At 43.2% G+C, this 26,933-nt stretch overlaps 1 protein-coding gene and 1 non-coding gene across 2 annotated transcripts in view; one reads left to right on the top strand and one right to left on the bottom strand.

Moving 5' to 3' along the window:
* Pdcd11 (programmed cell death 11) overlaps positions 1-26,933 on the top strand; it is a 45,904-nt gene that overhangs the window by 16,788 nt on the left and 2,183 nt on the right. The window contains exons 10-33 of the mRNA XM_090345961.1: positions 866-990; positions 1,157-1,217; positions 2,009-2,155; positions 3,840-4,091; positions 4,880-5,014; positions 5,518-5,712; positions 6,122-6,292; positions 7,643-7,862; positions 8,989-9,138; positions 9,503-9,618; positions 10,690-11,234; positions 11,869-11,931; positions 13,952-14,060; positions 14,830-14,919; positions 15,129-15,231; positions 15,647-15,824; positions 21,020-21,076; positions 23,046-23,168; positions 23,555-23,677; positions 24,069-24,327; positions 24,544-24,660; positions 25,298-25,450; positions 25,630-25,880; positions 26,555-26,723. Coding sequence (XP_090202087.1) covers positions 866-990; positions 1,157-1,217; positions 2,009-2,155; positions 3,840-4,091; positions 4,880-5,014; positions 5,518-5,712; positions 6,122-6,292; positions 7,643-7,862; positions 8,989-9,138; positions 9,503-9,618; positions 10,690-11,234; positions 11,869-11,931; positions 13,952-14,060; positions 14,830-14,919; positions 15,129-15,231; positions 15,647-15,824; positions 21,020-21,076; positions 23,046-23,168; positions 23,555-23,677; positions 24,069-24,327; positions 24,544-24,660; positions 25,298-25,450; positions 25,630-25,880; positions 26,555-26,723 — 3,912 coding nt within the window. The remainder of the gene's footprint in view (positions 1-865; positions 991-1,156; positions 1,218-2,008; positions 2,156-3,839; positions 4,092-4,879; positions 5,015-5,517; positions 5,713-6,121; positions 6,293-7,642; positions 7,863-8,988; positions 9,139-9,502; positions 9,619-10,689; positions 11,235-11,868; positions 11,932-13,951; positions 14,061-14,829; positions 14,920-15,128; positions 15,232-15,646; positions 15,825-21,019; positions 21,077-23,045; positions 23,169-23,554; positions 23,678-24,068; positions 24,328-24,543; positions 24,661-25,297; positions 25,451-25,629; positions 25,881-26,554; positions 26,724-26,933) is intronic.
* LOC150053876 (U11 spliceosomal RNA) lies at positions 4,266-4,396 on the bottom strand. Its single transcript, XR_016537948.1, has one exon. It is a non-coding gene; the product is annotated as a U11 spliceosomal RNA (small nuclear RNA).

Raw genomic sequence — 26,933 nt, 5'->3', positions numbered from 1 at the left:
GAAACAGCAACCAGGCAGAGTTCAAGCCCCCTGACCCACAAAGAAAAGGAAAAGAAAAAGCCAGAAGTAGTGCTGTAGCTCAAGAGCTAGAGCTCTAGCTTTGAGAAAACCTAAGGGGAGTGTTCAGGCCCTGAGTTCAAGTCCCAGGACTGTCAAAAAAAAAAAAAAAACCCAAAACCTATAGATATCAGAACTAAGTCTGTTTATTAGGTTAGAATACTTAGAACCAACTTGCTGGCCAGTTGGTATATATACATACAGGAATGAGTTAGGATCTAGAAAAAAGCTTAGCAAAAATTTTAAAGGTCCAGGAGGTACATATTTTAGGCTTATGGGCCCATGTCTTAAATGCTTGTTGAACCATAGCAGCAGTACCATCTAAATAACTAAATAGGCTTAGCCATTTCCCCTACTTGTATATACTACTGGCTCATTAGTGTAGTTTTCTGGCTTATAACTTAGTCTGTTCTCTGACCTTATTGAGATCTTGTGATACGAAGAAATGAGAATTATTATTTATTTATTTATTTATTTTTGCCAGTCCTGGGCTTGGGCTTAGGGCCTGAGCACTGTCCTTGGACTTTCTCAAGGCTATACTCTACCACTTGAGCCTCAGCACCACTTCTGGCTTTTTGCTATGTATGTGGTACCGAGGAATCTTCATGTGGAATCTTCATGTGGAACCTGGGTCTTCATGCATGCTAGGCAAACACTCTACCCCTAGGCCAAACTTGGCCCGAGAATTATTATTTTAACAAGTATAATCCTAAGGGTGATAATAAATGTGTTGAGTCTTTTTAGTGTGATTTGAAGTCTGATTCGCTCAAATTTGTTATCTTTGTCTTAATCACTTGGTACTTTACAGCTCAGCCATCTCTCTAATTCTAAGAAATCCTTCAATCCTGATGCCTTCAAGCCAGGGAGCACTCACAAGTGTAGAATTATTGACTATAGCCCAATGGATGAGCTGGCCTTGCTCTCTCTGAAAACGTGAGTATCACTAGCAGATGTTGAGTGTAGAGGTATGTTCCTAGATTATTTCTGATGGCCTTTCCAGGTGACGGCACCCTTTCTTGTCTGAATGATTATGGTAGTCCTGAATTGTAGGCAGCCTCTTCCTTAGTTTATTTAATCTTGCATTTTTGTTTCATTCTAGATCTATTATTAAAGCACAGTACCTTAGATATCATGACATCAATACTGGAGCAGTGGTAAAGGTAAGACCCAAATGAATATCTAGGGAATCTTCCACTATCAGCTATTCTTTAGTTCATCCTATTAACATAGGAGAAGTCATGTTCTTCTGCATTCATTTCAATGTAAGTTTATACTTACTCAGCTCTACAGAAACAGTGGGTCTTAAGTTGAATTTGGGATTTGGTAGTGGTTACTAAAGAAGATTGAAAGTTAGTTCTACAATTGAGCTCCCTGGGATATTAGTGAGAAGCTGGTTCAAGTCATCTCTCCTTTAGTGATGTCACTCTAAGTATCTTCCCATCCTAGCTAGAGTTTGTTTCTTAGGTAGTGTACTTGCAGAAAGTACAGGCTTGGGCTGGGCGTTTGGCCTAGTGGTAGAGTGCTTTCCTAGCATGTACGAAGACCCAGATTTGATTCCTCGGTACCACATACATCAAAAAAACCCAGAAGTGGTCTGTGGCTCAAGTGGTAGAGTTCTATCCTTGAGAAAACTCAAGGACAGTGCTCAGGCCCTGAGCCCAAGCCCAGGACTGACAAATAAAAATAAAATAGCCTTCTTTTAAAAAAAACAAAAACAAAAAAGAAAGAAAAGAAAGTACAGGCTCAACCAAAGAGATGTGAAGTATCTACAAATATACCCAAGTGAATCCAGATAAGTGTGAGGGAGTATGTGCTTACCAATGTCAGACCTGTAATAGTAAGTAGAGTTAATCCAAGGAGGTAGGGTGTAAGGAGATGGGACAGCTCTTTAGTAGGATGTGGAAGGAAGATTGTTGGAGGCATCATGATGTCTTTACTTTGCATTCACTAGGGCACAGTGCTAACCATCAAACCATTTGGGATGCTGGTGAAGGTAGGGGAGAAAATACAAGGCCTTGTTCCCACCATGCACCTGGCTGACATTCTGATGAAGAATCCAGAGAAGAAGTACCACATTGGGGATGAGGTCAAGTGCCGGGTGAGCCTCAAGAAGGGTCTTTTTTGGGGCATTGACTCGAAGAGGGTGGTTCTAAGCCCTTTTCCATTTTTTTCCATAAAGTGGCTGATTCTTGCAGTTTCCAATGCTGTGCCTGGTCTTAGGAAAGGTGTTCTTGAGAATTGTATAGTTTAATTAGGAGTTCACATATCCATATAGAGAGAGTAAACAGTGTGCAATTTTCACCACATGGTTTACTGCAGACTATAGTGCCATGCTTATAGCCCAGAAAGAGGAGGGGAAGGGCTGGAGCAGCAGAGTTACAGATGTAATCAATAGCAGCGATCTTTCACTGTGTATTTTGAAGTGCTTGCTGGGCTCGGCACCTAGCATGCATTATTTCATTTAATCCTTAAAACTACCCTGTGATATAACTGTATTATCCTCATTTTGTAGATGGGAGAAATTAAAGCTTAGGAAAGCTAGATAGTTTGCCCACAATCACACAGCTAATAAATGGCAGAACCAGTTCTCAAATTTAGCTCTGTATAAGCCTTTGGATTCCTGACAGAAAATCTGGCAGGACTTTGAACTAAAAAGGATGGATAGGATTTAGGACAGGTTGTACTCAAGGCACAGAAATAACTCATAAAGCTGCCAAAATGAGTGATATTTAACAAAGGCTTGTGTCCCAAGAACTTTGCATGGCTGAAAAGATTAAGCATGATAATACAGAGTACTTAGCATAGGACCTGATGTATGCAGGTGCTTGATAGGTTAAAATTTTAATGTATGTTTGGTTGGTTGGTTGTTTGATGCTTAGAATTGGAATTCAGAACCTTACACTTGGTCAGCATTTGTCATTAACTCCATAAAGACAGCAAATGCTTATTGGTGCAAAGTTTTTTTGTTGTTGTTTTTGTTTTGGGTTTTTTGTTTTGTTTTGTTTTGTTTTTGCCAGTCCTGGGGCTTGTACTCAGGGCCTGAGCACTGTCCTTGGAATTTTCTTTTTTTTTTTGCCGGTCCTGGGCTTGAGCTCAGGGCCTGAGCACTGTCCTTGGACTTTCTCAAAGCTAGAGCTCTACCACTTGAGCCTCAGCACCACTTCCGGCTTTTTTCTATGTATGTGGTACCAAGGAATCGAACCCGGGTCTTCATGCATGCTAGGCAAGCACTTTAACCACTAGGCCAAACTCCCGGCCCTGTCCTTGGAATTTTCTAAAGGCTAGAGCTCTACCACTTGAGCCACAGCACCTCTTCTGGCTTTTTCCTGAGTATATGGTACTAACCCAGGGTACATGCTAGGCGAGCACCCTACTATCAGGCCATACTCCTGGCTCCTTGTGCAGAGTTTTAGATAGTGACAATGGAGTTTCTCTGCCCTCAAGATAACCTTCTGAGGGATTCTCAGTCCTAGTTTATACCTAATAACACTAGTCAGGTGATACATTGGGTCTGTACAACTGGGTGGCATACTGTTCCAGAAGCTGGGGGGCTGCTATAAGGTAATCATATTGCTGTATGACCAGAAGAGAGTGTGAGAGGAATACATTTGAAAAAGAAGTTTCTGTGCTTTGGATGACCATCCTGCAGGAAGCAGGAAATTATTCAAGGAGGAAGAAATGGCATTCTTCTGGGGAATGACTTAGTTTGAGAGTTGCCGAGAGAAGCTTAGAGGTTCTCTTGGTAACAGATAACTTGTTGATGGTTACTATCACTTCCCTAGGTTTTGCTTTGTGACCCTGAAGCCAAGAAGTTGATTATGACCCTGAAGAAAACCCTGATCGAGTCCAAACTGCCTGTCATCACTTCCTACAATGATGCCAAGCCTGGTCTCCAGACTCATGGTGTCATCCTCAGGGTCAGGAACTATGGCTGTCTTGTGAAATTCTACAATGATGTTCAGGGACTGGTGCCTAAGCATGAACTCAGTGCACAGTATATCCCTGACCCAGAGAAGGTCTTTTACACCGGCCAGGTAATGCTTCCTCTGAACCACACTCCCTACCCTTGATGACCTCACAGTTGTAGATGTGAACTAGTAATGATCAGGAGAGCTGGTTCGTTCGTTCTTTCTTTCTTTCTTTCTTTCTTTCTTTCTTTCTTTCTTTCTTTTTCTTTCCTCCTCCTCCTCCTCCTCCTTCTTTTTGGTATGAGTATAAAGATTAGAGATCATCAGCTGCCCATTTATCAAAACATACTTCTGAAATCCCTTAATGTTGGTTCTGCACAAAGAACAGTCAGGTTGCCCTCTATGTGCAACTCATGACAGAAGCCTTTTTTTTTCAGGGCAGAAGTGGTACTGAGGTTTGAATTTGGCCTTCTGCTTGCTGGATAAGTGCTTTACTTCAGGTAGAACAGGGCTGCTTTGAATGGAAGGAGGAAGAGAACACAAATAGACCTGAACGATCATGTAGTGGAGATGAGAACAACAGAACAGAGACCCTCTCACTAAACTACTAATGGACCCAAATGAGTGTTCCTCACATCAAATACTGCTCTGAGGCCAATGTCACCACAGGGGCAGTTCAGTGCTATAATGGTAGTAGATTTCAGACTGTCTTGTAAAAAAACAAAACAAAACAAAAACAGTACTCATGCCTTCCTTTTTGTTCATGGGGCTTCTGTGTATTTCTGTGCATTTCTTCTTTCCCTGCTGCTGAGTGGGTGCAGAATGTTGGTGGACCTCTCAAGGCCCCTGCAGTGTTGGTGGAGGGTACCATCTTAGCTGCTGAAGGCAATCAAGGGCATATGGTTTCTTGCCAGGTGGTGAAGGTTGCAGTGCTAAACTGTGAGCCATCCAAAGAGAGGATGCTGTTATCCTTCAAGCTGTTGAACGACCCAGAGAATGAGAGTGTTGGACACAGTCAGAAGAAAGAAGGCGCTGTTAATGTTGGGCAGGTACCTCTCTAGAGGATTTCTCCAGACAATTTCTCAACACTGACAGGGAACCACTAATGTGTGAGGTGCTGGAGTCTGTGGAGGGAAAAGAAAAGTGGCTTCTGAGATCCTAGAACTAGAGGAAGAGGTTCTTAAAGCGAGGACTTCACGCATGTACTTTCCTATGTCAGAGCCATTGAAAGCCATTAGGAAAGAAAATGAATGTCTAGTTTGGCTTTCTAGTCAAGTTCTTCTGTGTCCCTCCCTGGTCATTAAGGCTTGGTTGCAGTTCCCTCTTCCTCTGAGACCCAGTGGATTGACTGGCAAGAAGTGATAGGAGTCTACAGATGTGTCATCATCTGGCTTGTGGGGTGGTAGGATGGCTTCTGGAGGGAAGGACCCTTCTGCTGTCAGCTACTTGGTGATCCCTAATGCTAGGATTTGGTGCTCTGAGCTCTGCTTTATCCAGACTAGGATGCTGTCTGATCAAGACAAATGCTGGTTTTGTCTTATTTCCTATGCAGTTGGTGGATGTGAAGGTATTAGAGAAGACCAAAGATGGCCTGGAGGTGGCAGTCCTGCCCCACAACATTCCTGGTTTTCTTCCCACTCCTCATCTATCAGACCACGTCACCAATGGCCCTCTGTTGTACCACTGGCTCCAGGCAGGTGACACCCTTCACCGTGTGTTGTGTCTGAGCCAGAGTGAGAAACATCTTGTATCCTTGACTGGTGTCTGAGGGCAGTGGGAGATGGGAGGGCCCTTGGGTGGTTTGTAAAGCTCACACCTGTAATCTTAGCACATTTGAGAGGCTAAGATTTGAGGATAGAGGTTTGAAGCCAGCTTGGGCAATGAAGTCAGTGAGACTTTTATCTCCCAATTAGCCAGCAAAAGGATGAAAATGGAGCTCAACTACTAAGACCGCCAGCCTTAAGCAAAAGCTCTCAGGCACAGTATCAGGACTAGCACAAAACAAAAACTTTCTCATGAGTCCTAAGTGCTGCTGCTGCTGCTGCTGCTGCTGCGGGTCTGCACACTGCAGTAGCAGAGTGAGGGGAGAAAGGAAATGGGAGAGATGGACATTTCTACAGCATATTTTGAAATATTCCTTAATAAAATACTGTTAGTTCCTCTGTAGGAAGCCATCTTTGGTCTCCACAGTAGAAGGTGGCCAGGATCCCAAAAGCTTCTCAGAAATACAAACTGGAATGCTTCTTATTGGTTTTGTGAGGAATATCATGGACTATGGAGTATTCGTCCAGTTCCCCTCAGGTCTCAGTGGACTGGCCCCCAAAGCTGTAAGTTCTGTCTTATTGAAGATACCACACTTATAAGACCTGTCAGGGTGGGAAGGATCAAGAAGCTTTACTGTTTTGAAGAGGTCAAGGAGTACCACTTAAAGTCTGAGTGCCCTGAAGGTCCTTGGTGGAGTGTGAATGGAACACAGACCCAGGCTGTGCTCCTCCTGCCTGCTGCATGTCATCCTGGAGAAAGGGGCCCTTGTTCTCTTTCATATTTGACATTAGTCTTTTCCACTAGGCTCTAGTGTAAAGAAGACCTTGTATTTATACTTAGCATGTTTTAAATTTGGAAGTAGATTCTTCTAAGTAGCCCAATATAGGTTTTAGAGTCTGCTGGAGTTTTTTTTTTTTTTTTTTTTTTTCCCCCCCCCCAGTCCTGGGCTTAAGCTCAGGGCCTGAGCACTGTCCTTGGATTTTTCTCAAGGCTAAAGCTCTACCACTTGAGCCTCAGCACCACTTCCGGCTTTTTTTAAGTATATGGTACCAAGGAATCGAATCCAGGTCTTCATGCATGCTAGGCAAGCACTCTACCACTAGGCCAAACTCCCGGCCATCTGCTGGTGTTTTTAAGGTGTTAAGGCAATAAAATATCCTTGACATCTTCTTTTCTCCTCCAAGTTATTGAATCAGAGGCCTTTCGGATATGAAAAGGATCCTAACAATCCTATAGTTGGAGCTAAGACCTAAAGGGATGGAGCCTTAGACCAATTAATGTAAGATGACACCAAATAAATGGCATGACCTAATTCTGGTCACCAATTGTATATAGATATTTCTTTTTTTTTTTTTTTTTTTTGCTAGTCCTGGGCTTGAGCTCAGGGCTTGAGCACTATCCTTGGACTTTCTTAAGGCTAGAGCCTCAGCACCACTTCTGGCTTTTTTCTATGTGGTATGGAGGAAGTAAACCCTGGGCCTTTGTGCATGCTAGGCTAGCACTCTATCACTAGGCCAAACTCCCAGCCCCTACATGTAGATACTTCTTTCCAGACCTTGGTTTTGCTTTTTATGCCAGAGAAAGTTTGATTGTACTTCCCCCCACCCCCCAAAAAATGTTTAAATGGAAGCATAGAGGAATACCCCAGAAACATCTATATGTAAAGAAGGTTGCCATTGGGGGATAGAGACAGGGACATCCTGGACCTTGCAGCTTGGAAATGATGAGCCTTCTTGGCTGGGTGTCCTCTTCAAAGGCAGAATTGGGCAGCCAGGGCCTCTACTGTGTTTTTATAAAAGGGTCAGAGAAGGCTGTGGGAAGCTCTCTGAGGTCCCTTTCTCTCCTTCCTTGGACACCCCATCTATTTTAATGGAAACTTCCTTTCCCCATCTTCTTCCAACCCTTCTTTTCAGCTCATGAGTGACAAGTTCGTGACCACCTCAAGTGACCACTTCGTTGAGGGGCAGACGGTGGTTGCAAAGGTGACCAACGTGGATGAGGAGAAGCAGCGCATGCTGCTGTCGCTGCGGCTGTCAGACTGCACTCTGGGGAAGTTGGCCAGTACCAGCCTCCTCCTCCTGAGCCAGTGCCTGGAGGAGCTACAGGGTGTGCGCAGCCTCATGAGCAACCGAGGTAGGGACCTCTGGGTTACTTTTGGAGAGGCATAAGAGTGCATTTTATAGGTGTACCCAGTATTAGGATGAGTCTGGTCTTTACATTAAAAAAAAAGAAAAGAAAAGAAAAAAGCAGGTTTTTTTTTTTTTTTGATGAAACTGTTTCACTGTTGTTCAAGCTATTTCCCTGTTTTAGTCTCCACAATAGATGAGATTTCAGGTAGACAGCACTATACCTGGTTTGGTAAACCTTGGGTTTTTTGTTTTATTATAAATGTGACTTGCATGAACTACACAAGTCATTAAGGGAGTAGTTCAGTAAATGTTTATAAAATAAACACCTGAACACTTCGGTTTCCCACCTAAATTAAGATGAAGATCATTATAAGCAGCTCAGAAATTTTTACTGCCACCCCCTTCCCTCCAAACTAAAATTTTCTTTTGTTGCATTATCTTGCATTTGTTGTGATTTTTTTTTTTTCTTGCTAGTCCTGGGGCTTGAACTCAGGGCCTGAGCACTGTCCTTAGGCTTTCTCATAGCTAGTGCTCTATTACTTGAACCACAGTACCATTTCTGGCCTTTTCTGTGTATGTGGAACTGAGGAACTGAGGAAGCGAACCCAAGGCCTCTTGCATGCTAGGGAAGCACTACCACTGGGCCACACTCCTGGCTCTTGTTGTGATTTTTTTTTTTTTTAAACCAATCTCTTCACTTTTCATCTCTTCATTCTTCAGATAAGTAATAGGTGGTAAAATTGGAATAAACATGCCTACTAGACTGGTGAGGTGCTAATTCTGTTCTTGTTAAGACTTCTTAGACTGAACCATGATTCACTCTTGTTAGAATCCTAATAGCATTTGGGGGCATGAAGCCTGAACAGGAACAATGAAATTTTAGGAACCCAAGGAAAGCCTGTATTGCTGACACTCGGCTAATTTTATAAATTATGGCCAGGTATGATTAGCACCAAGTATAGGTCTCTACCCATAGCACGAGCTTTCGTGAATACTGGACATTTTTGCAAAAAGTAACTCAGTGACTTGAGTGCTCCTCTGCCCTCTGTGGTGCCAGCACACTTCAGCAGAAAGGGGTGTTAAGAATGTTCTCTCATTCTACTAATCTGCTGTCTGTGGACCTATGACAGACTCTGTGCTGATCCAGACACTGGCTGAGATGACCCCAGGAATGGTCCTTGATCTGGTTGTGCAGCAGGTGTTAAAGGATGGCTCAGTGGTATTCAGTGGGGGACCAGTGCCTGACCTGGTTGTGAGAGCTAGCAGGTACCATCGGGCAGGTAAGTGCATTTTTTGAAGACAGTCTATGTGAACTGTTTCCTCTGCTGGATACAGAATTCCCAGCAGTAGATGTCATGGACTTAACTTGTGTGATTGAAAGCAGGACAGCTGACAGCATGCTAAAGAAGCCTTAGTTAGGTATAAATCTTCCATTATCATGAGGTAAATATAAAATTTTATATATTAGGTTATGTGAGTTAAGACTACTCTAACCCTAGCCATGGGAAGAAAACTACCTTGGTTTCCCTAGGGTGGTCCCTGACCCAAGAGATATGTATGTAATCTTTGCTCTGTGGGGCATAAGGGGCCCAGTTCAGATACTGTTCTCCTTTACTGTGTTGCATGAGGATTTCTGTGCTACAGGGCAGGAGGTAGAACCTGGGCAGAAGAAGAAGGTCGTGGTCCTCAGTGTTGATATGTTGAAGTTGGAAGTACATGTTTCCCTCAGCCATCACTTGGTGAATAGAAAAGTTAAAAGAGTAAGTTTGCTATGATTTGATTTCTTCTATACAGTTCTCAAGTTCAAGAGTTTTATTCCATGTCCCTGTAGATACAGAAAGTACCTATGTCTATAAAGGACATTTCCAGTTGCCTTTTGTTCTAGTGCGGTAGAGGACTGACTTCACACTTTGAAGTAATGAGTTTATATAGGGCCAGACAAGTAATTTAGATAAGTGAGCCAGCAGGTTCAAGATCTGACAGACTAGCCAGCGAGTTCCCTACCTGTTCGCAGCACAGGGTCACTCGGCACATACAACCTGGGAGTATTTGAGTCTAATGTTGCTAAGATTTTTTTCCTTGTTTTTGAGAAAGGGTCTCATTTTGTAGCCCAGAATAGCCATGAACTTGCCAGTCTTCTTCCCCCTTTCAAGTGATAACATTGATGTGTATATTCCTAGTCCTCGCTTTAGTCTTTGGTCTTCAAAAGAAGGTAGAATTTATGTGAACCTGTGGAAACTGGAGTGTGTTAATTCTGACATCCAGGCAGCAGCATGTCCACACCTTCTGCCATGCCTCTTAAAAACCTTTTTTGGGGGTGTGGGGGGGGGAGGGAAATGGGTACCAAGACATGTGAAAGGGTATCAATGTACGTGAATTAATGCACCTTCTATCTGGCAAATATCATGTAACCCTTTTACTAATTACAATAAAAAAATGCAAAAAAAAAAAAAAAAACAACCTTTTTTGCTTTTTGCCAGTACCAGGATCTCAATTCATGGCTATGCACTCACTTGGCTTTGTTGTTCATTACTAGTATTCTGCCACCTGGGCTGTACTTCCACTTTGGGCTTTTTGCTTGTTAACTAAAGATGAGGGTCTCATGGACTTTGCTTGTTAAACTGACTTCAAACCACAATCCTGTGAATCTCAGTCCTCTGAGCTACTGGTACCTGCTTCTTGTATCCTTCTGCATGAGTTTGAAGCCAGGTGCCAGTTCTAGTATGGCTGAGTTCTAGCTCTATAGGGAGAAAGGCAGAGACAGAAAGGGACAGAGAGAAGAGAGAGAAAAAGGAGAGAGGGAGAAAGAAATAACATACTGTCTTTTCCAGCTAAAGAAAGGCAGCAAACACCAAGCAATCGTGCAGCACCTGGAAGAGTCCTTTGCTATAGCCTCTTTGGTAGAGACTGGCCAACTAGTAGCTTTCTCCCTGACCTCTCACCTCAATGATACCTTCCGATTTGACTCCGAGAAGTTGCAGGTAGGACAGGGAGTCTGCCTAACTCTCCAGACTACGGAACCAGGAGTGACTGGCCTTCTTCTGGCTGTTGAGGGGCCAGCTGCTAAGAGGACCATGAGACAGGTCCAGAAGAATTTGGAAGTAGTTGATGAGGAGGAAGAAGAGAATGACCCAACTGTGACAGTAGAGACTAAAAAGAAGCACTCACTGGCTATCGGGGACATAGTCACTGGGACTGTCAAGTCTATTAAGGCCACTCATGTGGTCGTGACTCTGGAAGATGACATCATTGGCTGTATCCATGCTTCCAATATTCTAGATGATGTTCCAGTCGGCTGCTTTCCTACTACCAAGCTGAAAGTCGGGAAGATGGTCACTGCCCGAGTGATTGGTGGGCGAGATGTGAAGACATTTAAGTATGGAGGTGTTAAGGGATGGATTACTTTGAGGGGGGATTGTTGTCTTTGTGGGGGGGACACGAGGGATATAAGTAGGTGTTAAAAAGTTATAAATGCCAGGACTTTGGCCTAGTGGTAGAGTGCTTGCCTAGCATACACGAAGACCCGGGTTTGATTCCTTGGTATCACATGCATAGAAAAAAGCTGGAAGTGGTACTGAGGCTGAAGTGGTAGAGAAAAGTCCAAGGACAGTGCTCAGGCCCTGAGCTAAAGCCCAGGACTGGCAAAAAAAAAAATTCTTGCTGTAACAAGAAAGGCAAAAAAAAGCAGATAGTTTGCATATTAATTTCAGGAACTAGCTGTAGGTTCTTTGGTAAGTAATATACCTCTCTAGATCTTGTTTTCCCTGTGTCTAAAAAGATTTACAGCTTGTAGTGTATAAGGGAAATCCTTTTAGAGTATGATGTGACAGTTGTGAAAGGCCAGATAAGCCAGCACTTTGCCACTTCCTATAAAGGGTGAGAATGAGGCCCTCAGCCTGAGTCTCCCATCAGTGATGAAGATCATGGTAGTTGTGAACTTGGTTTGGAGTGAAATATTTAAATACTGTATGAGAAGTAAGAAAAGTGATTTGACTTATTTGTTTCTCTAGGTTTCTTCCAATAAGTCACCCCAGATTTATTCGAACCATCCTGGAGCTGAGTGTTCGGCCAAGGTGAGGGACCTTAAGAGCAAGGTCTTGAGAAAGAACACTGGGCTTTGGATTTGGGCTTTGGATTCTTCTAGTGGTTGGTCTTTTTGTCTCTTTCCAAGTTACATTATTTTCCCAGTAGAAATTAAAAAGCAACCTTAGATACTGCTATGTGGAACTACTGGTTTGTGCCCCTTTCCTCGAGAATTTCTTGTATCATACTATTCTGCAGAATATACCAGAGTGAAAATTCTAGCCCAGGTTTTCATAAGCAAGCAGTGGGAGGAGGTTCAAGTATCAGCTTGAAGCTGATTATTGTCAGCATTCATAAAAGGAAACATTTCTTTCTGCTCACAACTCAATTTTCTAGAACTTAGTATTTCCTCTTTATAAACATAGCTAAGAATATTCTTCCATTGTATACTATTCTGCTTGGTGTTAAGAAGCTCCACTTTAAGTCATGGGGAGAGAAATTCATGAGGAAAAAGAATAGCCCCATGCTTTTTTTTAAAGATCTTAAGCATTTTCATCCAGTGGCCTGTCTTACCTCTTTCCAATATAAAATAAATGAACCTTTGGAAACTGAAGGACCATCAGTGAGGAAGCTATGGTTGTATGTGACTATGAGAAAGGTTGCCTAAGGTCAGGCTGAAAGCCACCCCGGTTATACATTTTGTACACTTGCAGGTGTTACTGAAGGACTTGTAGGAACAAGGCAACCTGTGGTCAGCATTCTGAAGGGATCAGAGTAGAAGTATAGTGTTTCTAAGGTAGGAAAGCACATTGAGTTTCAGATGCTGACCATACCCTTGGAAGCACAAATCAGTCCTTTAATTTTCCAATAGAATTTGGTGGGTGAATCATTTTTCTGATTTTACTCTGATTTCCTTAGCTTTTTAAACTTTATTTTTGGCTTCTTCAGACATTATTGAAAAATGGAGGAGATTCCATCATGTTGGTGACTTTAGTCTGATATCTTCACCTGTGATGTCATGTTTTAATTAGACCCATAATTAGAGTTAGAGTTGAGAAGTTTATTAGAATTAAAAATAGATTTTTTTTTTTAACCAGTCCCGGGGCTTGATCTCAGGGCCTGAGCACTGTCCTTGGGCTTTCTCAAGGCTAGAGCTCTACCACTTGAGCCACAGTACAACTTCCATTATATGTTTATGGTACTGAGGAATCGAATCCAGGTCTTTGTACATGGTAGGCAAGCACTCTACTACGAGGCCAAACTCCTGGCCCCTCTTTGAGCTTCTTTTGCTCAAGGCTAACATTCTCCTTGAGCCACAGCATCACTTCCAGCTTTTTCTGCATAGTTAATTGAAGATAAAAGTCTTGTGGACTTTCCTTCTCTAACTGGCTTTGAACTGCAACCCTCAGATCTTAGGCTCCTGGGTAGCTAGGATTATAGCCAGAGCCACCAGTATCCAGCAGAGCTCTGGTTTTTTGAGTGAAGTCCTGACTTCAACTCATGGTTTAACAGGATCCCCCACATGTTAAGTTCAGGAAAATTACTTGTACAGGCATTTCTGTAGACTGTAAAGCAATAGCTAAAGTATGAAAGCAGCTTTAAAATTTTTTTTATTTCCTGAGCTGGGAGTGTGGCCTAGTAGTAGAGTGCTTGTCTAACATTCATGAAGTCCCAGGTTTGATTCCTCGGTACCACATACATAGAAAAAGCCAAAAGTGGTGGCTGTGGCTCATGTGGAAGAGCACTAGCCTTGAGAAGGCTCAAGGACAGTCCCTAAGCCCCAAAACTAACAGGAAAAAGAAGTTATTTTCTTAGTTTATAAAAATTACCATGAGCTAACCACTTCACAGATGCATCATATATAGGTAAATAACATGGAAAAAATTGCCTTTAGGTCAGTATTGTGAAATTACCCTTAAAAGAGAGAGATCTATAGAATTCTATCATGGAGGGTTTGTAAGAGTAATAGAACCCTGTACACTTGGTGCAAGACCTCTTAAGGGAGATACTGTGAAACTGAAGCCTTATCCAGAGGTTGATTTACTCTTTTCATCACCTTTCTGCTATTAGTGATCTGGAGAAGGATGGCCACACTGCCCTTGACACATATACTGTCGGCCCTATGGAGAAGATTAAGCAGTTCCAGGCTGGCCAGACTGTAACTTGCTTCTTAAAGAAGGTGAGTAATTGCCTACCAGCAATACAGATCATCCTTTGAGAAGAAAAAGGACAGAGGCTGAAGACCAAAGGTTTTGATGTTTGATTCTGTATGCTACCATGCTGGGCTTGTGGGCAGTGACACATGGCCTCTGCTTCTAGAAAGCTTGTCTAGTCAGGGAGCTAAGTTAAACCTTTTAAAATGGCAGTCAACTCATAATTCAACATGTTTATAGATTAATGGTACAAATGTTAAGGAAAATAGACCATGGGGCAAAATTTAAAGAAGATAAAGTTCAGCTGTACTGTAAACAGTGTATAATTGAGTGCCAGGTTATGGATTCTGGACCTAAAGTGGAACAGGTATTCCAGAAGAAAGTGATTAAATATAACTAGTACCAATTGGAGCATATCAGAAAAGAAGCTGTACTAGCCTTGACTAACATTTCTTCATTGTTGTAAAATTGCTTTTCCATAATGCACAGGAATGTCTTTGAGGTTCTTTTGTTTGTCTTTGGTGACACTAGGGTTTTGAACTCAACTTGACAAGTACCCTATCACTTGACCCACGAACTCTATAGCTTTTTTTTTTTTTTTTAAGTGAGGCAGTATCTCACTATTTAGCCGAAGTTGGACTAGAACTCTTTATCCTCTAGGCTTAGTCTGAGTTTCAGGATTATAGGAGTGTGCTACCATATTTACCTTCCTTGGGGTTTTAAGAGAATCTACTTTTTAGTGGCGGGAAGAAGCTTGTATCTGCTCAATCCTACTTGTAATGTTTTCTCCCCCAGTTCAATGTGGTTAAGAAATGGCTTGAGGTGGAGATTGCACCGGACATCCGAGGGAGAATTCCCTTGCTTCTCACTTCACTTAGCTTCAAGGTCAGTGTGCATAAGATCCTTAGAGGGGAGACCTAGACTCCCAAAGCTGGACTCTGGCATGTGTTCCTAGTGTGTACAAGCTCTGTACTTGTGTAGTGAGTGGTTGGAGGCACTTACTAGAAAGACTTAAAAGCTAAGGTTTTAAATAAATGATGATAAACCTTTCTGGAAATATGAGGAGAATCTTTTTTTTTTTTCAATCCTTCCAGGTTCTAAAACACCCAGATAAGACGTTCCAGATTGGCCAGGCCTTGAGGGCCACTGTGGTCAGCTCAAATTCCTCTAAGGCCTTCTTGTGTCTCTCACTCATAGGTATGAGGATGGAGTGGTGCCTGGTCTGGGAAAGGAGGGTAGGAATATGAAGACAGTCTTTCTTCAGTTTAAAGGATGCCTTAACAGGAAGCCTGAGAACACTGGGTATAGGACCTTCTGGGCTCTACTTTTTTATCTTGAGGCCTTGGTCTTTACCCTGTGTTATTCTGTCATTCTCTGGGTTACTGTTAACTGTCATATTGGTTTTCCCAAGCCCCTTAGAGAGTTATCTAAAACATGACTCTGTAGTTCTTGGCAGTAGGGTAGAGTGAGCTGCTTGTCCATAGTCTAGTAGTTCAGTCTGCTCAGCCTGAATGTCCAAGTCTAGGTGGCCTCCTGTTCGCAGAGCTTTTGATGAGACAGTGTTCTAGCTTGCCATTTTTTCCCCCCTGAATCAGAATCATTCTCCCACTAGGTCCTCACAAGCTTGAGAGAGGGGAAGTAGCCATGGGCCAAGTAGTGGAGGTGATGCCCAACGAGGGACTGACCGTCTCCTTCCCATCCGGGAAAATGGGGAAAGTCAATATATTTCATTTGAGTGACTCCTACTCTGAGACACCCTTGGAGGATTTCGTCCCCCAGAAGGTTGTTAGGTAAGTTAGTTCTTCTTATACGTATCTTTGGAATTAATGGATTCCACTCCCCTCCCCTATATTCCTCTCACCTCCCCTTTCTTCCCCTCATCTTTGTAATACATAACTTTTTTTTTTTTTTTTGCCAGTCCGGGGCTTGAGCTCAGGGTCTGAGCACTGGGCACTGTCCTTTGGCTTTCTCAAAGCTAGAGCTCTACCACTTGAGCCACAGCACCACTTCCATTTTTTGTTTTTTGGGTTTTTTTCTATGTATGTGGTACCAGGGATACAAACCCAGGTCTTCATGCATGCTTGGCCATTAGGCCAAACTCCTAACCCATAATATATAACTTAAGCTTAAAAAACAAAACAAATAAAATAGAAAACATAAATTTATATCACTCCTTTTTTCTCCTCTGCTTTTTGCCATTTATACTTTGGTTTCCAATGTTTGCAGACTATCACATATGTGGGTATAATTTTGCAAGGACAGTGCTCATGCCCTGAGGTCAAGCCCCAGGACTGGCGAAAAGAAAAGAAAAAGCCAGAAATAGAGCTATGGCTCAATTGGTAGAATGCTAGCCTTGAACAAAAGAAGCTCACGGACAGTACCCAGGCTTTGAGTTCAAGCCCTAGGACAGGCATAGAAAAATATTAAAGATACTGTTTGATGGTAATTCTAAATGTTGAACCCCTGAATGGGAAGCACTCTACCACTGAACTGTATCCCTAGCACTTAGAATTTTATATTGTATCTTGTTTTGTAAGTTGCTTTTTATTTCAAAGCAGTTGATCATGAATTTCTCTTTTGCCAGACAAATCTACCTTGCTCTCTTACCTTATTTTTAATCTTAGTATTGCATCACCTCTTGTTTTTTTTTTTTTCATCAAAATTTATTTGGCCAGAAGTGGTGCTGTGGCTCAAGGGGTAGAAGGGTAGCCTTGAGTTGAAGATCTCAGGTACAGCACTCAGGCCGAGTTCAAGCCCCCCCAGCAAACAACAACAAAAAAAAGGTGTTTGACCAGTTCCCTTGATAGACAAGAATACTGAAGTGTCCTTTACATATACTGGTACTGATACAAATATGTCTTAAAATTAATTACTAGAAGCAAAGTTTTTGTGAGTCAAATTATGGTATAAATTTTGCCTAGTTGTCTTACAAAATGACTGTGCCTCTTTATATTTCCACTAACAACATACAGTAATACAGTGTGTGATTCTTTCGTACTTTCTCCCCCTACCCCCCTCCCTCTTTTTTCCAGTTATGGGGCTTGAATTTAGGGCCTGGGCACTGTTCCTGAGCTTCTTTTGCTCAAGGCTAGCCTAACGCTCTACCACTTGAGCCACAGCGCCACTTTTGACTTTTTCTGCTTATGTGGTGCTAAGGAATGGAACCCAGGGCTTCATGCTGTTTGCTCCTTTGTTGTGTGCGTGTTCCAATTACTGGGGCTTGAACTCAGGGCCTGGGCACCATCCTTAGCTTTTTTTTGCTCACAGCTGGTTTTCTGCCCCTTGAGCCACAACTTCACTTTTGGCTTTTTGCTAGTTAAGTAAAGGTAAGAGTCTCACAGACTTTCCTGCCTGGGCTGTCTTTGAACCACAGTCATTAGATCTCACCTTTCTGAGTTGCTAGGGTTACAGGTATGAGCCACCAGTGCCCAGTACTATGTTTTGCAATATTACTTATTTAGTGTGTATGGTGGTTCTGGGGCTTGAATTCTGTACCTGGGCTCTTGTTCAAGGTTCATGTTCTACCACTTGAGCTGTACTTCATTGTTTCATTGTAGATTAGAGTTTCATATACCTTCTTGTTTGGCCTGGCTTCAAACTGTGATCCTTAAATCTCAGCCTCTTGTGTGGAGCTAGGATTGCAGGCATGAGCCACTAGAGCCTGGCTTTTGCATTCATTTGTTTGTTTTTTGGTTTTGTTTTGTTTTTTAGAGCACGAGAGTCTTTATTGCAAGCCCAAGCCCGGACTCACAACTAACACCGACACAGGGGTCTGAGTTGAGAATCCCGACTTCCTGTTGTACAGGATTTTTATAGGGTTTTGGGAACTTTAGTCACAAGTTTGAGCAAATCTTAACACACCGAGGACAAATAGCTGGAAGTAATTGGTTAGCTCAAAGGCTTGATGTATTAAGAATTAATCGCTCATGCTAGGGGTGCATTCATGTTTTTAATTAAAATTAACCTATAGGTATTTTCGGTAAAGGCTAGTAACTTTGGGATGTTGGAAGAACTTTTTGTATGAGCCAAATGCCTAAAGATGCACTTGCTTCAGCCAGTTCTAAGCCCATTTTATAGCCCACATAAACTGGCCTTTGGGAGGCAAATTTCAGTTGATAGAATTAAGTTTACTAGAAAAATAGGTACCTTCAGAAAGGAGAGACTGAAAATAGTCATTGCCCTTTCTCATTTCCAGTGTTTCAGGCACTGGTAACTGTATAAATTGTTTGCTTCTCAGAGCTAAACATCAAAATTACTGAGAGCCTAGGAAAAGAAAAAGAATGCATGCTAGAGACATCCAGAATTATCTCTAATTTGTTTCCTAAAATGAGGGTGTGCTTTCTTTTTTTAAGCAACATTGTTATTTTAAAGACTGACAACCAGACTTGTAAGTAACATTAAAATTCCCCTTGTCGGGCCAGGAGTTTGGCCTAGTGGTTAAAGTGCTTGCCTAGCATGCATGAAGACCCGGGTTTGATTCCTCGGTACCACATACATAGAAAAAAGCCGGAAGTGGTGCTGAGGCTCAAGTGGTAGAGCTCTAGCCTTGAGAAAGTCCAAGGACAGTGCTCAGGCCCTGAGCTCAAGCCCAGGACTGGCAAAAAAAAAAAAAAAAAAAAAAAAAATTCCCCTTGTCTGTTAGAGGTGGATAATAAGTTTTTTGCCTAAAGGCAAATGATCTCTGGAAACCCTTTCCATCTCTGAAGGCTCTGGTGCCTTGTTAGAAAAGGCAGAAATCTGTCATAGAAGAAAGCTGGACTGTATTACTGCTGAGATCCTTTCTACTTCTAAGATTCTGTGCTTTTAAGTGATGATTTAAAACTACAATTTGCAGCTTTAGAAATACTTTGAAAATCTGACAAAAGAATCAACCCGGGCTGAGAGTTTTGCCTAGTGGTAGAGTGCTCACCTAGCATGCATGAAGACCTGGGTTTGATTCCTTGGTACCACTTACACAGAAAAAAAAGCCAGAAGTGGTGCTAGTAGTGCCCAGCCCTGAGTTCTAGGCCCAGGACTAGCAAAAAAAAAAAAAAGAAGAAATAAATCAACCCTTTTTTAGCTTTAGACCTTGTTAATCTGTCTATTTGAACTGTTGTCTTATGTCTTTTTTTTTTTTTTAGAGTTCAGATTTTTATTGTAGAGACATTATGATGTCATTCTTTTAATTAATTAATCTTGCCAGTCTTGGGACTTGAACTCAGGGCCTGAGCACTGTCCTTGGACTTTCTCAAGGCTAGAGCTCTACCACTTGAGCCTCAGCACCACTTCCGGCTTTTTTCTATGTATGTGGTACCGAGGAATCGAACCCGGGTCTTCATGCATGCTAGGCAAGCACTTTAACCACTAGGCCAAACTCCCAGCCGATAGATCATTCTTGATGTGGTTCTTTGTGGTTATTCTGTTCTCTATGGAGATCAGACATTCTCAAGACTTAGTATAGAGTTAGTCTCATCTCTGAAATATACATGCTTCTCATTATGTGTTTTGTTCCAATAAAGCCATTGTATTTTGAAAATACCTTAAGTTAGCCAGGCACGGTGGCTCATGCCTGTAATCCTAGCCACTCAGGACACTGAGATCTGAGGATCAAGGTTCAGAGCCAGCCCAGGCACAAAATAACCTGAGACTCCTATTTCCAGTTAACCCCTAGAAAACAAAAAGTGAAGCTTGGGTCAAGGGTAGAGCGGTAGCCTTGAGCTGAAGAGCTCAGGGACAGCGCCCAGGCCAAGTTTAAGCTCCATGATCTCCCTCCCCCCCCCCCAAAAAAAAAAAAAGAAAAGAAAATACCTTAAGTTTAAAATGCATTTGAATATACCTAACCTCTCCAACAGCTTAGCATCTGTGCCTGTAGATCATCCATTGTTTCTTCTTGTTATGAGTTCTTCTGTAACTTGCTGCTACCACTGAGTGGAGAGAAGGTGTTGTATACTCTGTGTTTCACTTGCCCCAGGAAAAGATCAAAATTTAAAAAAAAAAAATGGTTTCTACTGAATGTATATCCCCTTCATATCATTACAAAGTCAAAACATCATGGACTTTTAAGCCAGAGACCATCTGCAAACTGTCTTCTCTGTGAGTCAACTAGGAGCCTTTCATGTCTTCTCTCAGCACGTTTTTTGGGTAAGAAGAATGGGTAGTACTAGTCTTTCCTGACATACTGACAGTCCCCTCAGCAGGCTTTCATCAGAATGAAGAAATAAAAGCCAAGTTTCATATCTGCTTGGGTTGTTTTTGTTTTGTTTTGTCTCTCCTGGGCCTTGAACTCAGGGCCTTAGCACTGTCCTTGGGCTTTCTCAAGGCTAGAGCTCTACCACTTAGGCCACAGCACCACTTCCAGCTTTTTTCTACGTATGTAGTACCAAAGAATCAAACCCAGGTTTTCATGCATGCTAGGCCAAACTCCCAGCCCTTGTTTGTTTTTTGGGGGTTTTTTTTTGTTGTTTTTTAGTTAAATAGTTGTGCAAAGGGGCTATAATTCCACAATTCAGTTACAAATATAGTACATCTTGATCTCCTTCCATTGTGTTCCCCAATTTTCCTCCTCCCATCTCTGCCCTTAGGTGTCACAGTTCAGTTTATATATAATGTGCATTGAATATTAGTGACTGCATTTGCTCCCCCCTTCTCTCCATTCCTGTGTCCCCCTTTGCCCTCTCTTCCTGGTATTCATTTTGTTAAGCAGTTTATGAGTTATTTAGAGGAATTATATCATTAGGACTTCTCCCCTAAGTATACCATCCTTCAGTCAATTTGTGTGCATGATATGTGAAACCCTGTGTAGGTTATCATTTATGTTAGATCTAGCTTCCACATGAGAGCAAACATGCGCCGTTTGTCTCTCTGAGCCTGACTTGCTTCACTTAACACAACCTTTTGTAGGCCTATCCATTTCTTCTCTTCTTGACTGTTAGGCAGCCTTGTAGAAAAGGAGCTCTACTGTCTCCAGAGTTGCTGACAATGGTTTTTTCTCTCTTTCACATTCTAGATGTTATGTTCTGTCCACTGCAGACCAAAAATTGACTTTGTCACTACGATCATCCAGGTGGGTATTGGTGGTGTTGGAACAAGAAGGGAGGAAGACACTGAGAGGACCTAACTGAGGGGTGCTAACTGTATCTGTCAGAGAACTTCAGCCTTTCTATCTTTTTTACTTATTCATTTCATACCCTAAGTCCCTATCCAAAAAAGCTGGTCCATTCATATTTTCAGAAGGAAATGTCTAGCTAGACGCTAATTTCCCAGGGAGAAATTTACATAGCTAGTTGTGGATGTCCAAGGCTACAGAATAGTGATGCTGGTGAGGAGAGATGATTTAGTCATGGTAGGGAGTGGGTTAGGCATAAAAAGGATTGGTCTATCCACGTGTGATGGCTCACGCCTGTGATCCTAGCTACTCAGGAGGCTGAGATCTGAGGATCAGCGTTCTTAGCCAGCCTGTGCACTAAAGAACCTGAGACTCTTATTTCCAATTAACCACTTGAAAACAGGGAAGTGGGGCTGAGGCTCCAGGGGTAGAGTGGTAGCCTTGAGGTGAAGAGCTCAAGGACAGTCCCCAGGCCCAGAGTTTAAGCCCCATGACTACCACCATCACCACCAACAACAACAAAAAAAGGATTGGTCTAGGTTCCACTTGACCTCTGGTTAGAAATAGGTGTTCATAAGGCCCAGTTTTAGGTTTGACCTCTCACCGGCTTAGTCAGCTTCTTCCTGTTCCTGCATAACTGGCCCTTAGACATCCAGCCTAGACCTTGCATAGGAGGCAAACAGGTCCACAGGAGGGAGAAGGCTGGATGCAAAAGCTGTATATCTTATTGACAAGTGCAGAAGTAGGTTTTTATTATTGTTGTTAAGTAGTTATGCAAAGAAATTGCAATTCTTTACATCAGGTTATGAATATAGAGCTTCTTGGTCAGTGTTACCCCTTCCATCTTCCCCTTCCCGTTCCTACCCACAATTTAAATAGTTCATTTTTTATATGGTATATGTTGAATATGACTGCAGTTGCTTATCCTGTCTCTATTCCTGGGCCTTCTCCTTTGAGGATCCTACCTCCCCCCCCCCAAAAAAAAGTTGCATTTGTTTTGATAAGCAGTACCTTACTTGTTCAGAGAAGGTATGCTATTGGATTTCTTCCCTAAGTATACCCTCCTTTAGTGGGTTGGTGTACAAAAGCATTGAGCTCTGTATACATTATCATGTGTAGCTGTATTTTAGACCTAGCTTCCACATGAGAATAAACATGTGCCTTTTTTTTTTTTTTTTTTTGGCCAATCTTGAGGCTTGAACTCAGGGCCTGAGCACTGTTCTTAGGCTTTCTAGCAGTCTACCACTTGAACTACAGCACCACTTGCAGCCTTTCGGTGTATTTGGTACCAAGGAATCACAACCCATGTCTTCATACACGCTAGGCAAGCACTCTACCATTAGGCCACACTCCCAGCCCTAAACATACACTCTTTTTTTGGTGGGTCATGGGGCTCGAACTCAGCCTGGGCACTGTCCCCAAGCTCTTCATCTCAAGGCTACCGCCCTACCCTTGAGCCAAGCCCCATTTCCCATTTTCTAGGGGTTAATTGGAGATAAGGGTCTCAGATCCTTTTGTGCTGAGCTGGCTTTGAACCTTGATCCTCAGATCTTAGCCTCCTAAATAGCTAGGATTACTTATAGGCCTGAGCCACTGTGTCCTGCACCAGCTTTAAATATATACTTTTTTTTTAAACATACTCTCTATAAACCACCTAGCTTATTTCACTTAAAATAATTTGTTCTATGTCCATCCATTTCCCTGCAGTTGATGAGTGAAATTGTGTATACCACATATTTTGATCCAGTCCTCTGTGGTAGAGCATCTGGGCTGTTTCTATAACTTAGCTATTATGAATAGTAGCAATGAACATTGCTTAAATTTTTAGAGGTATATTCTTATATACAAAATCTAATATATAACTATTGCAGATATGTTGAGGTACAGAGAAAATAAAGTTAAAGATATAAGCCTTCTACACTTTTAGGACAAACCCAGAGACGAAAAACAAAATAGAAGATCCAGAGATTAACTCCATCCAGGACATTAAGGAAGGGCAACTTCTGAGAGGTTACGTGAAAGCCGTCCAGCCGCATGGTGTGCTCTTAGGGTGAGTGGGGTGGGGCCTGTCTTCAGTTCATAGTCACCAAGCACTGCAGCCTTCCTTGCTGTTTGGTTTCGTTTTTCTTTGTGTCTGTCTAGCAGTTTGTGATTTAGACACTGTGATGCTATGATGTAGCATGAGAATTATCCTTGGCGAGGGATATAGGGCATTTCCCACCAAGTACATCATACAAACAAAGTCCCTAGTCATATGTTTATCACGCTTGATGATTTTTTCCAGTTTACAAATTCCACTTTATCCTTCAGAATGCCAGGAATTTAAACCTGCCACAAGTCCCATCACAACTTGGGTCCTTCGAAAGTGGAGTCACTAGATATGGTTGGGATTCTGTTTTATCTGTGACCTCAGGACTCTCGTCTGTTTCCTTGCAGCCTTGGCCCTTCTGTTGAGGGTCTGGCTCAGTACTCACATGTCTCCCGATGTAGCCAGCCCAGGAAAGACCTTTACAGCAAATATCTCCCTGAAGGAAAGCTGCTTACTGCCAGGATCCTAAGGTAGGTGCCTTCCTTCCTGATCTCTCTGTCCCTCTACCTCTTCCATGAATTACCACCCTTCTCTAGGAACCCTGAGTGGAGATTTAAAGGCAAACCTTGAACATAATGGCTTGGGTGGTGGCACATGTAGTATTCAGATGCGTGAATGGCTATTTTTGGAGCCTTTGGCCTTAGCCCCTGTGCAGATGTGGCCCTTGTTGTTGGGGATGGAGCAAAATTAAGCTGTCCCCTAAATTTTTCAACCAAGCAGGTTAAGTGCACAAGTCCTTGCTGAGAATACTGAGTGGGTCCCAAGGCAGGTGGGCAGGCTGGTGAAGACTTAAACTTAACCTATGGTACTGTGGGGGAGTTTGCTATCTTTACTTTCTGCCTTGCCTCTCCCTACCAACAGCCTGAACCACCAGAAGAACCTGGTAGAACTGTCATTCCTCCCCAGTGATACTGGGAAGCCAGATGTGTTTTCTGCCTCTCCGGAACTTCCACTTGTGAATCAAGAAAAGAAGGCCCAAAAGGAAGAAGAGAAGAATCAGAAAAGGAAAGAGAAGAGCCAGAAGGGAAAGGAGGTGAAGCTGTCTAGCCAGAAGAAAGAACCCCAGGGGCCACAGAAGAGGCTGGGCAAAAGGGAGCGCCAGCAGTCTGAGAGTGAGCAGGTAAAAATTCCTCAGGGATGATCAAGTCTCATCTCCCCTGACTGAGAAAAGTTAAGTTTCAGAAGCCAGGCAGCTGCCCAGCTTCTTTTAGAAGGAAAGTAGTGAGAAAGGAAGGATGGTGGTGGGCACGGGGCAGAGTGACAGGTGAGGACCAGAGGACAGTGTGGAGCAGGGTACCAGAGGTGACTCGTGGGCATTTTCTCCTTGATATCTCAGGAAGGAATGAACAAGAAGCTAAAGAAGGCTGGTACATTGGAGGAGGACAAGAGTAGTGTGGAAGTATATTATCGGGAAGAAGAAGAGGAGTTAGAGGTGCCAAAGTTGCTGCCCAAGGTAAGGGTCACCACTGAATGAAGGGAAATGGGCTGCAGTGTGGGAGACTCTCACCTTTACTCCCACAGAGCTGGGCAGTCTCAGCTCTGTCCTTTTGTACCTCATTTCCCATGTAACATGGAGCCAGTGATGGGAATTAACCCCCTTAGCTGGTCATCAGCTCCTTGAAGGTGGGACCTGTTAATTGGTAGAGTGACTGTACCAAATAAACCCTAGTACGTGTTTGTTGAAGGGAATTGGATGGAATTAGGGCATGGACAGATGAAGAAAAGTGCTTCTGCCTGTAGTTCTCCTTGACTAGTAGAAGCAGTGCTACTTGACTGGAGAGGAGGAGCTGTGGGGGCACTCCTGGCAGCTTGGCAGAACTCCTCAGCTTTGGGTGCTTATATCCCTGCTGACCTCACCATTTTGGTGATAACTATTATGTGTATATGCATGAACTTAGTTGTGTTTTATAAATTTGTTGCCTAAATATTTGACTTAACAAAGATAGCTTCTGTGTCACTGCTATCTAAAGTTTTCTCAGCAAGCTGGAGCCTAGCTGGTATGGACAGAAGGGAGGGTCTCTAATGTGGTGAGCTAGCAAGCCAGGAGCAGTATGAGCTGAATGTTTTCCTCAGCAACTCTGCCGTTGCAGGGGAGGCAGACCAAGTCCACAGACGTTCCCCGGCTCCAGCTCTCCTCTGGCTTCGTTTGGGATGTGGGGCTCGACTCTTTGACCCCAGCCTTGCCGCCTCGAGAAGAGAGCTCAGACAGTGAAGAGGAAGAAGAGAAGCCACACCAAGCCACGGTGCTGTATTTTTCCAGAGCTTTGTTCCCCGTTGGTAGTAGACTCCACACATGTACTGGCCTGGGTGTCTTTTCCTGGGTGGGGTGGAGATCATGAGCTGCCCTGTCAACTTTTGGTTTCCATCATGGACTTCCCCTGGGGTTCAAGGAGCAGATGACTCACTATTCTGTCCTCTAAAGCAGAGAAAGAAAAGCAAGAAGGAAAGGGAGTTGGAGAAGCAAAAGGCTGAGAAGGAGCTGTGTCGCATCGAGGAAGCACTCATGGATCCTGGACGCCAGCCAGAGTCAGCTGATGACTTTGACCGGCTGGTGCTGAGCTCCCCAAACAGTTCCATCCTGTGGCTGCAATACATGGCTTTCCACCTGCAGGCCACAGAGATTGAGAAGGCCCGGGCAGTGGCTGAGAGGGCCCTGAAGACCATCTCCTTCAGGTCCAGGCTTTAGCATCTCTGTTCTTGTGAGGGGCCTTTAGATCATACTGTATTACCCAAGGTCTGGCTAGCAGAGTGAGCTACCACTGATCATTTCCTCCTGGACAGGCCAACAGCAGTGTGTATGGCCGCACTAGCAATCCCTGGGCTTTCTCTCATAAGTATGGCCATATATGTGGAACAGTTACACATTAATATGTTACTGTCCTCTTCTCCAAAATAACTAGCACGATGTTTCCTAGAGTCTTTGTACTTCATCAGCGTTCCCAGGTTTAGAGAATCATGATTTGAAGCCAGCCAGGAAGAAAAAAAAAAAAGCAAAAATTAAAAAATGAGATTCTGGGCTGGGAGCTTGGCTTACTGGTAGAGTGCTTGCCTGGCATGCACGGAGACCCGGGTTTGATTCCTCGGTACCACATACGTAGAAAAAAGCCGGAAGTGGTGCTGAGGCTCAAGTGGTGGAGCTCTAGCCTTGAGAAAAATCCAAGGACAGTGCTCAGGCCCTGATCTTAAGTCCAGGACTGGCAAAAAAAAAAAAAAAAAAAAAAAAAAAAATGAGATTCTGTCTCATTTGAGAAACTGCTCTTCTCAGGAAGAGTAGTTCTTGGGCATTCCAGATGGGAGTGGTGCTTGTTGAGTTGATGGAACTCATGTGTTGCCTATTGTGTCTCCAGAGAGGAGCAGGAGAAACTGAACGTGTGGGTGGCACTGCTGAACCTGGAAAACATGTACGGCTCTCAGGAATCCCTGAACAAGGTCTTCGAGCGTGCTGTGCAGTACAATGAACCTCTCAAGGTCTTTCTCCATCTGGCTGACATCTACACAAAGTCTGAGAAGTTCAAGGTAGGAGGATTGATCGGTGGCCTGCTGCCCAGAGCCCTCAGCTTCTTAAGTGGATATCCTGGGACTCTCAGGACTGGGAGTCTCAGGGAGAACCCCTGTATTCTGGGTGCTGTCTCATCCCAGGCTCATTACCTGCCTTCTTCATCCATTGAGAAATCCCTTCTCCATTTTAGGCAAATGAGGTAGAGGTGGGGGAAGCAATAGCATCAG

This window comes from Megascapheus bottae, chromosome 15 (assembly GCF_031878675.1).
Source record: "Megascapheus bottae isolate mThoBot1 chromosome 15, mThoBot2.hap1, whole genome shotgun sequence".
Taxonomy (NCBI): Eukaryota; Metazoa; Chordata; class Mammalia; order Rodentia; family Geomyidae; genus Megascapheus; species Megascapheus bottae.
The sequence above is the reverse complement of the archived record's forward strand: the minus strand, read 5'-3'. Positions and strand labels throughout refer to the sequence as shown.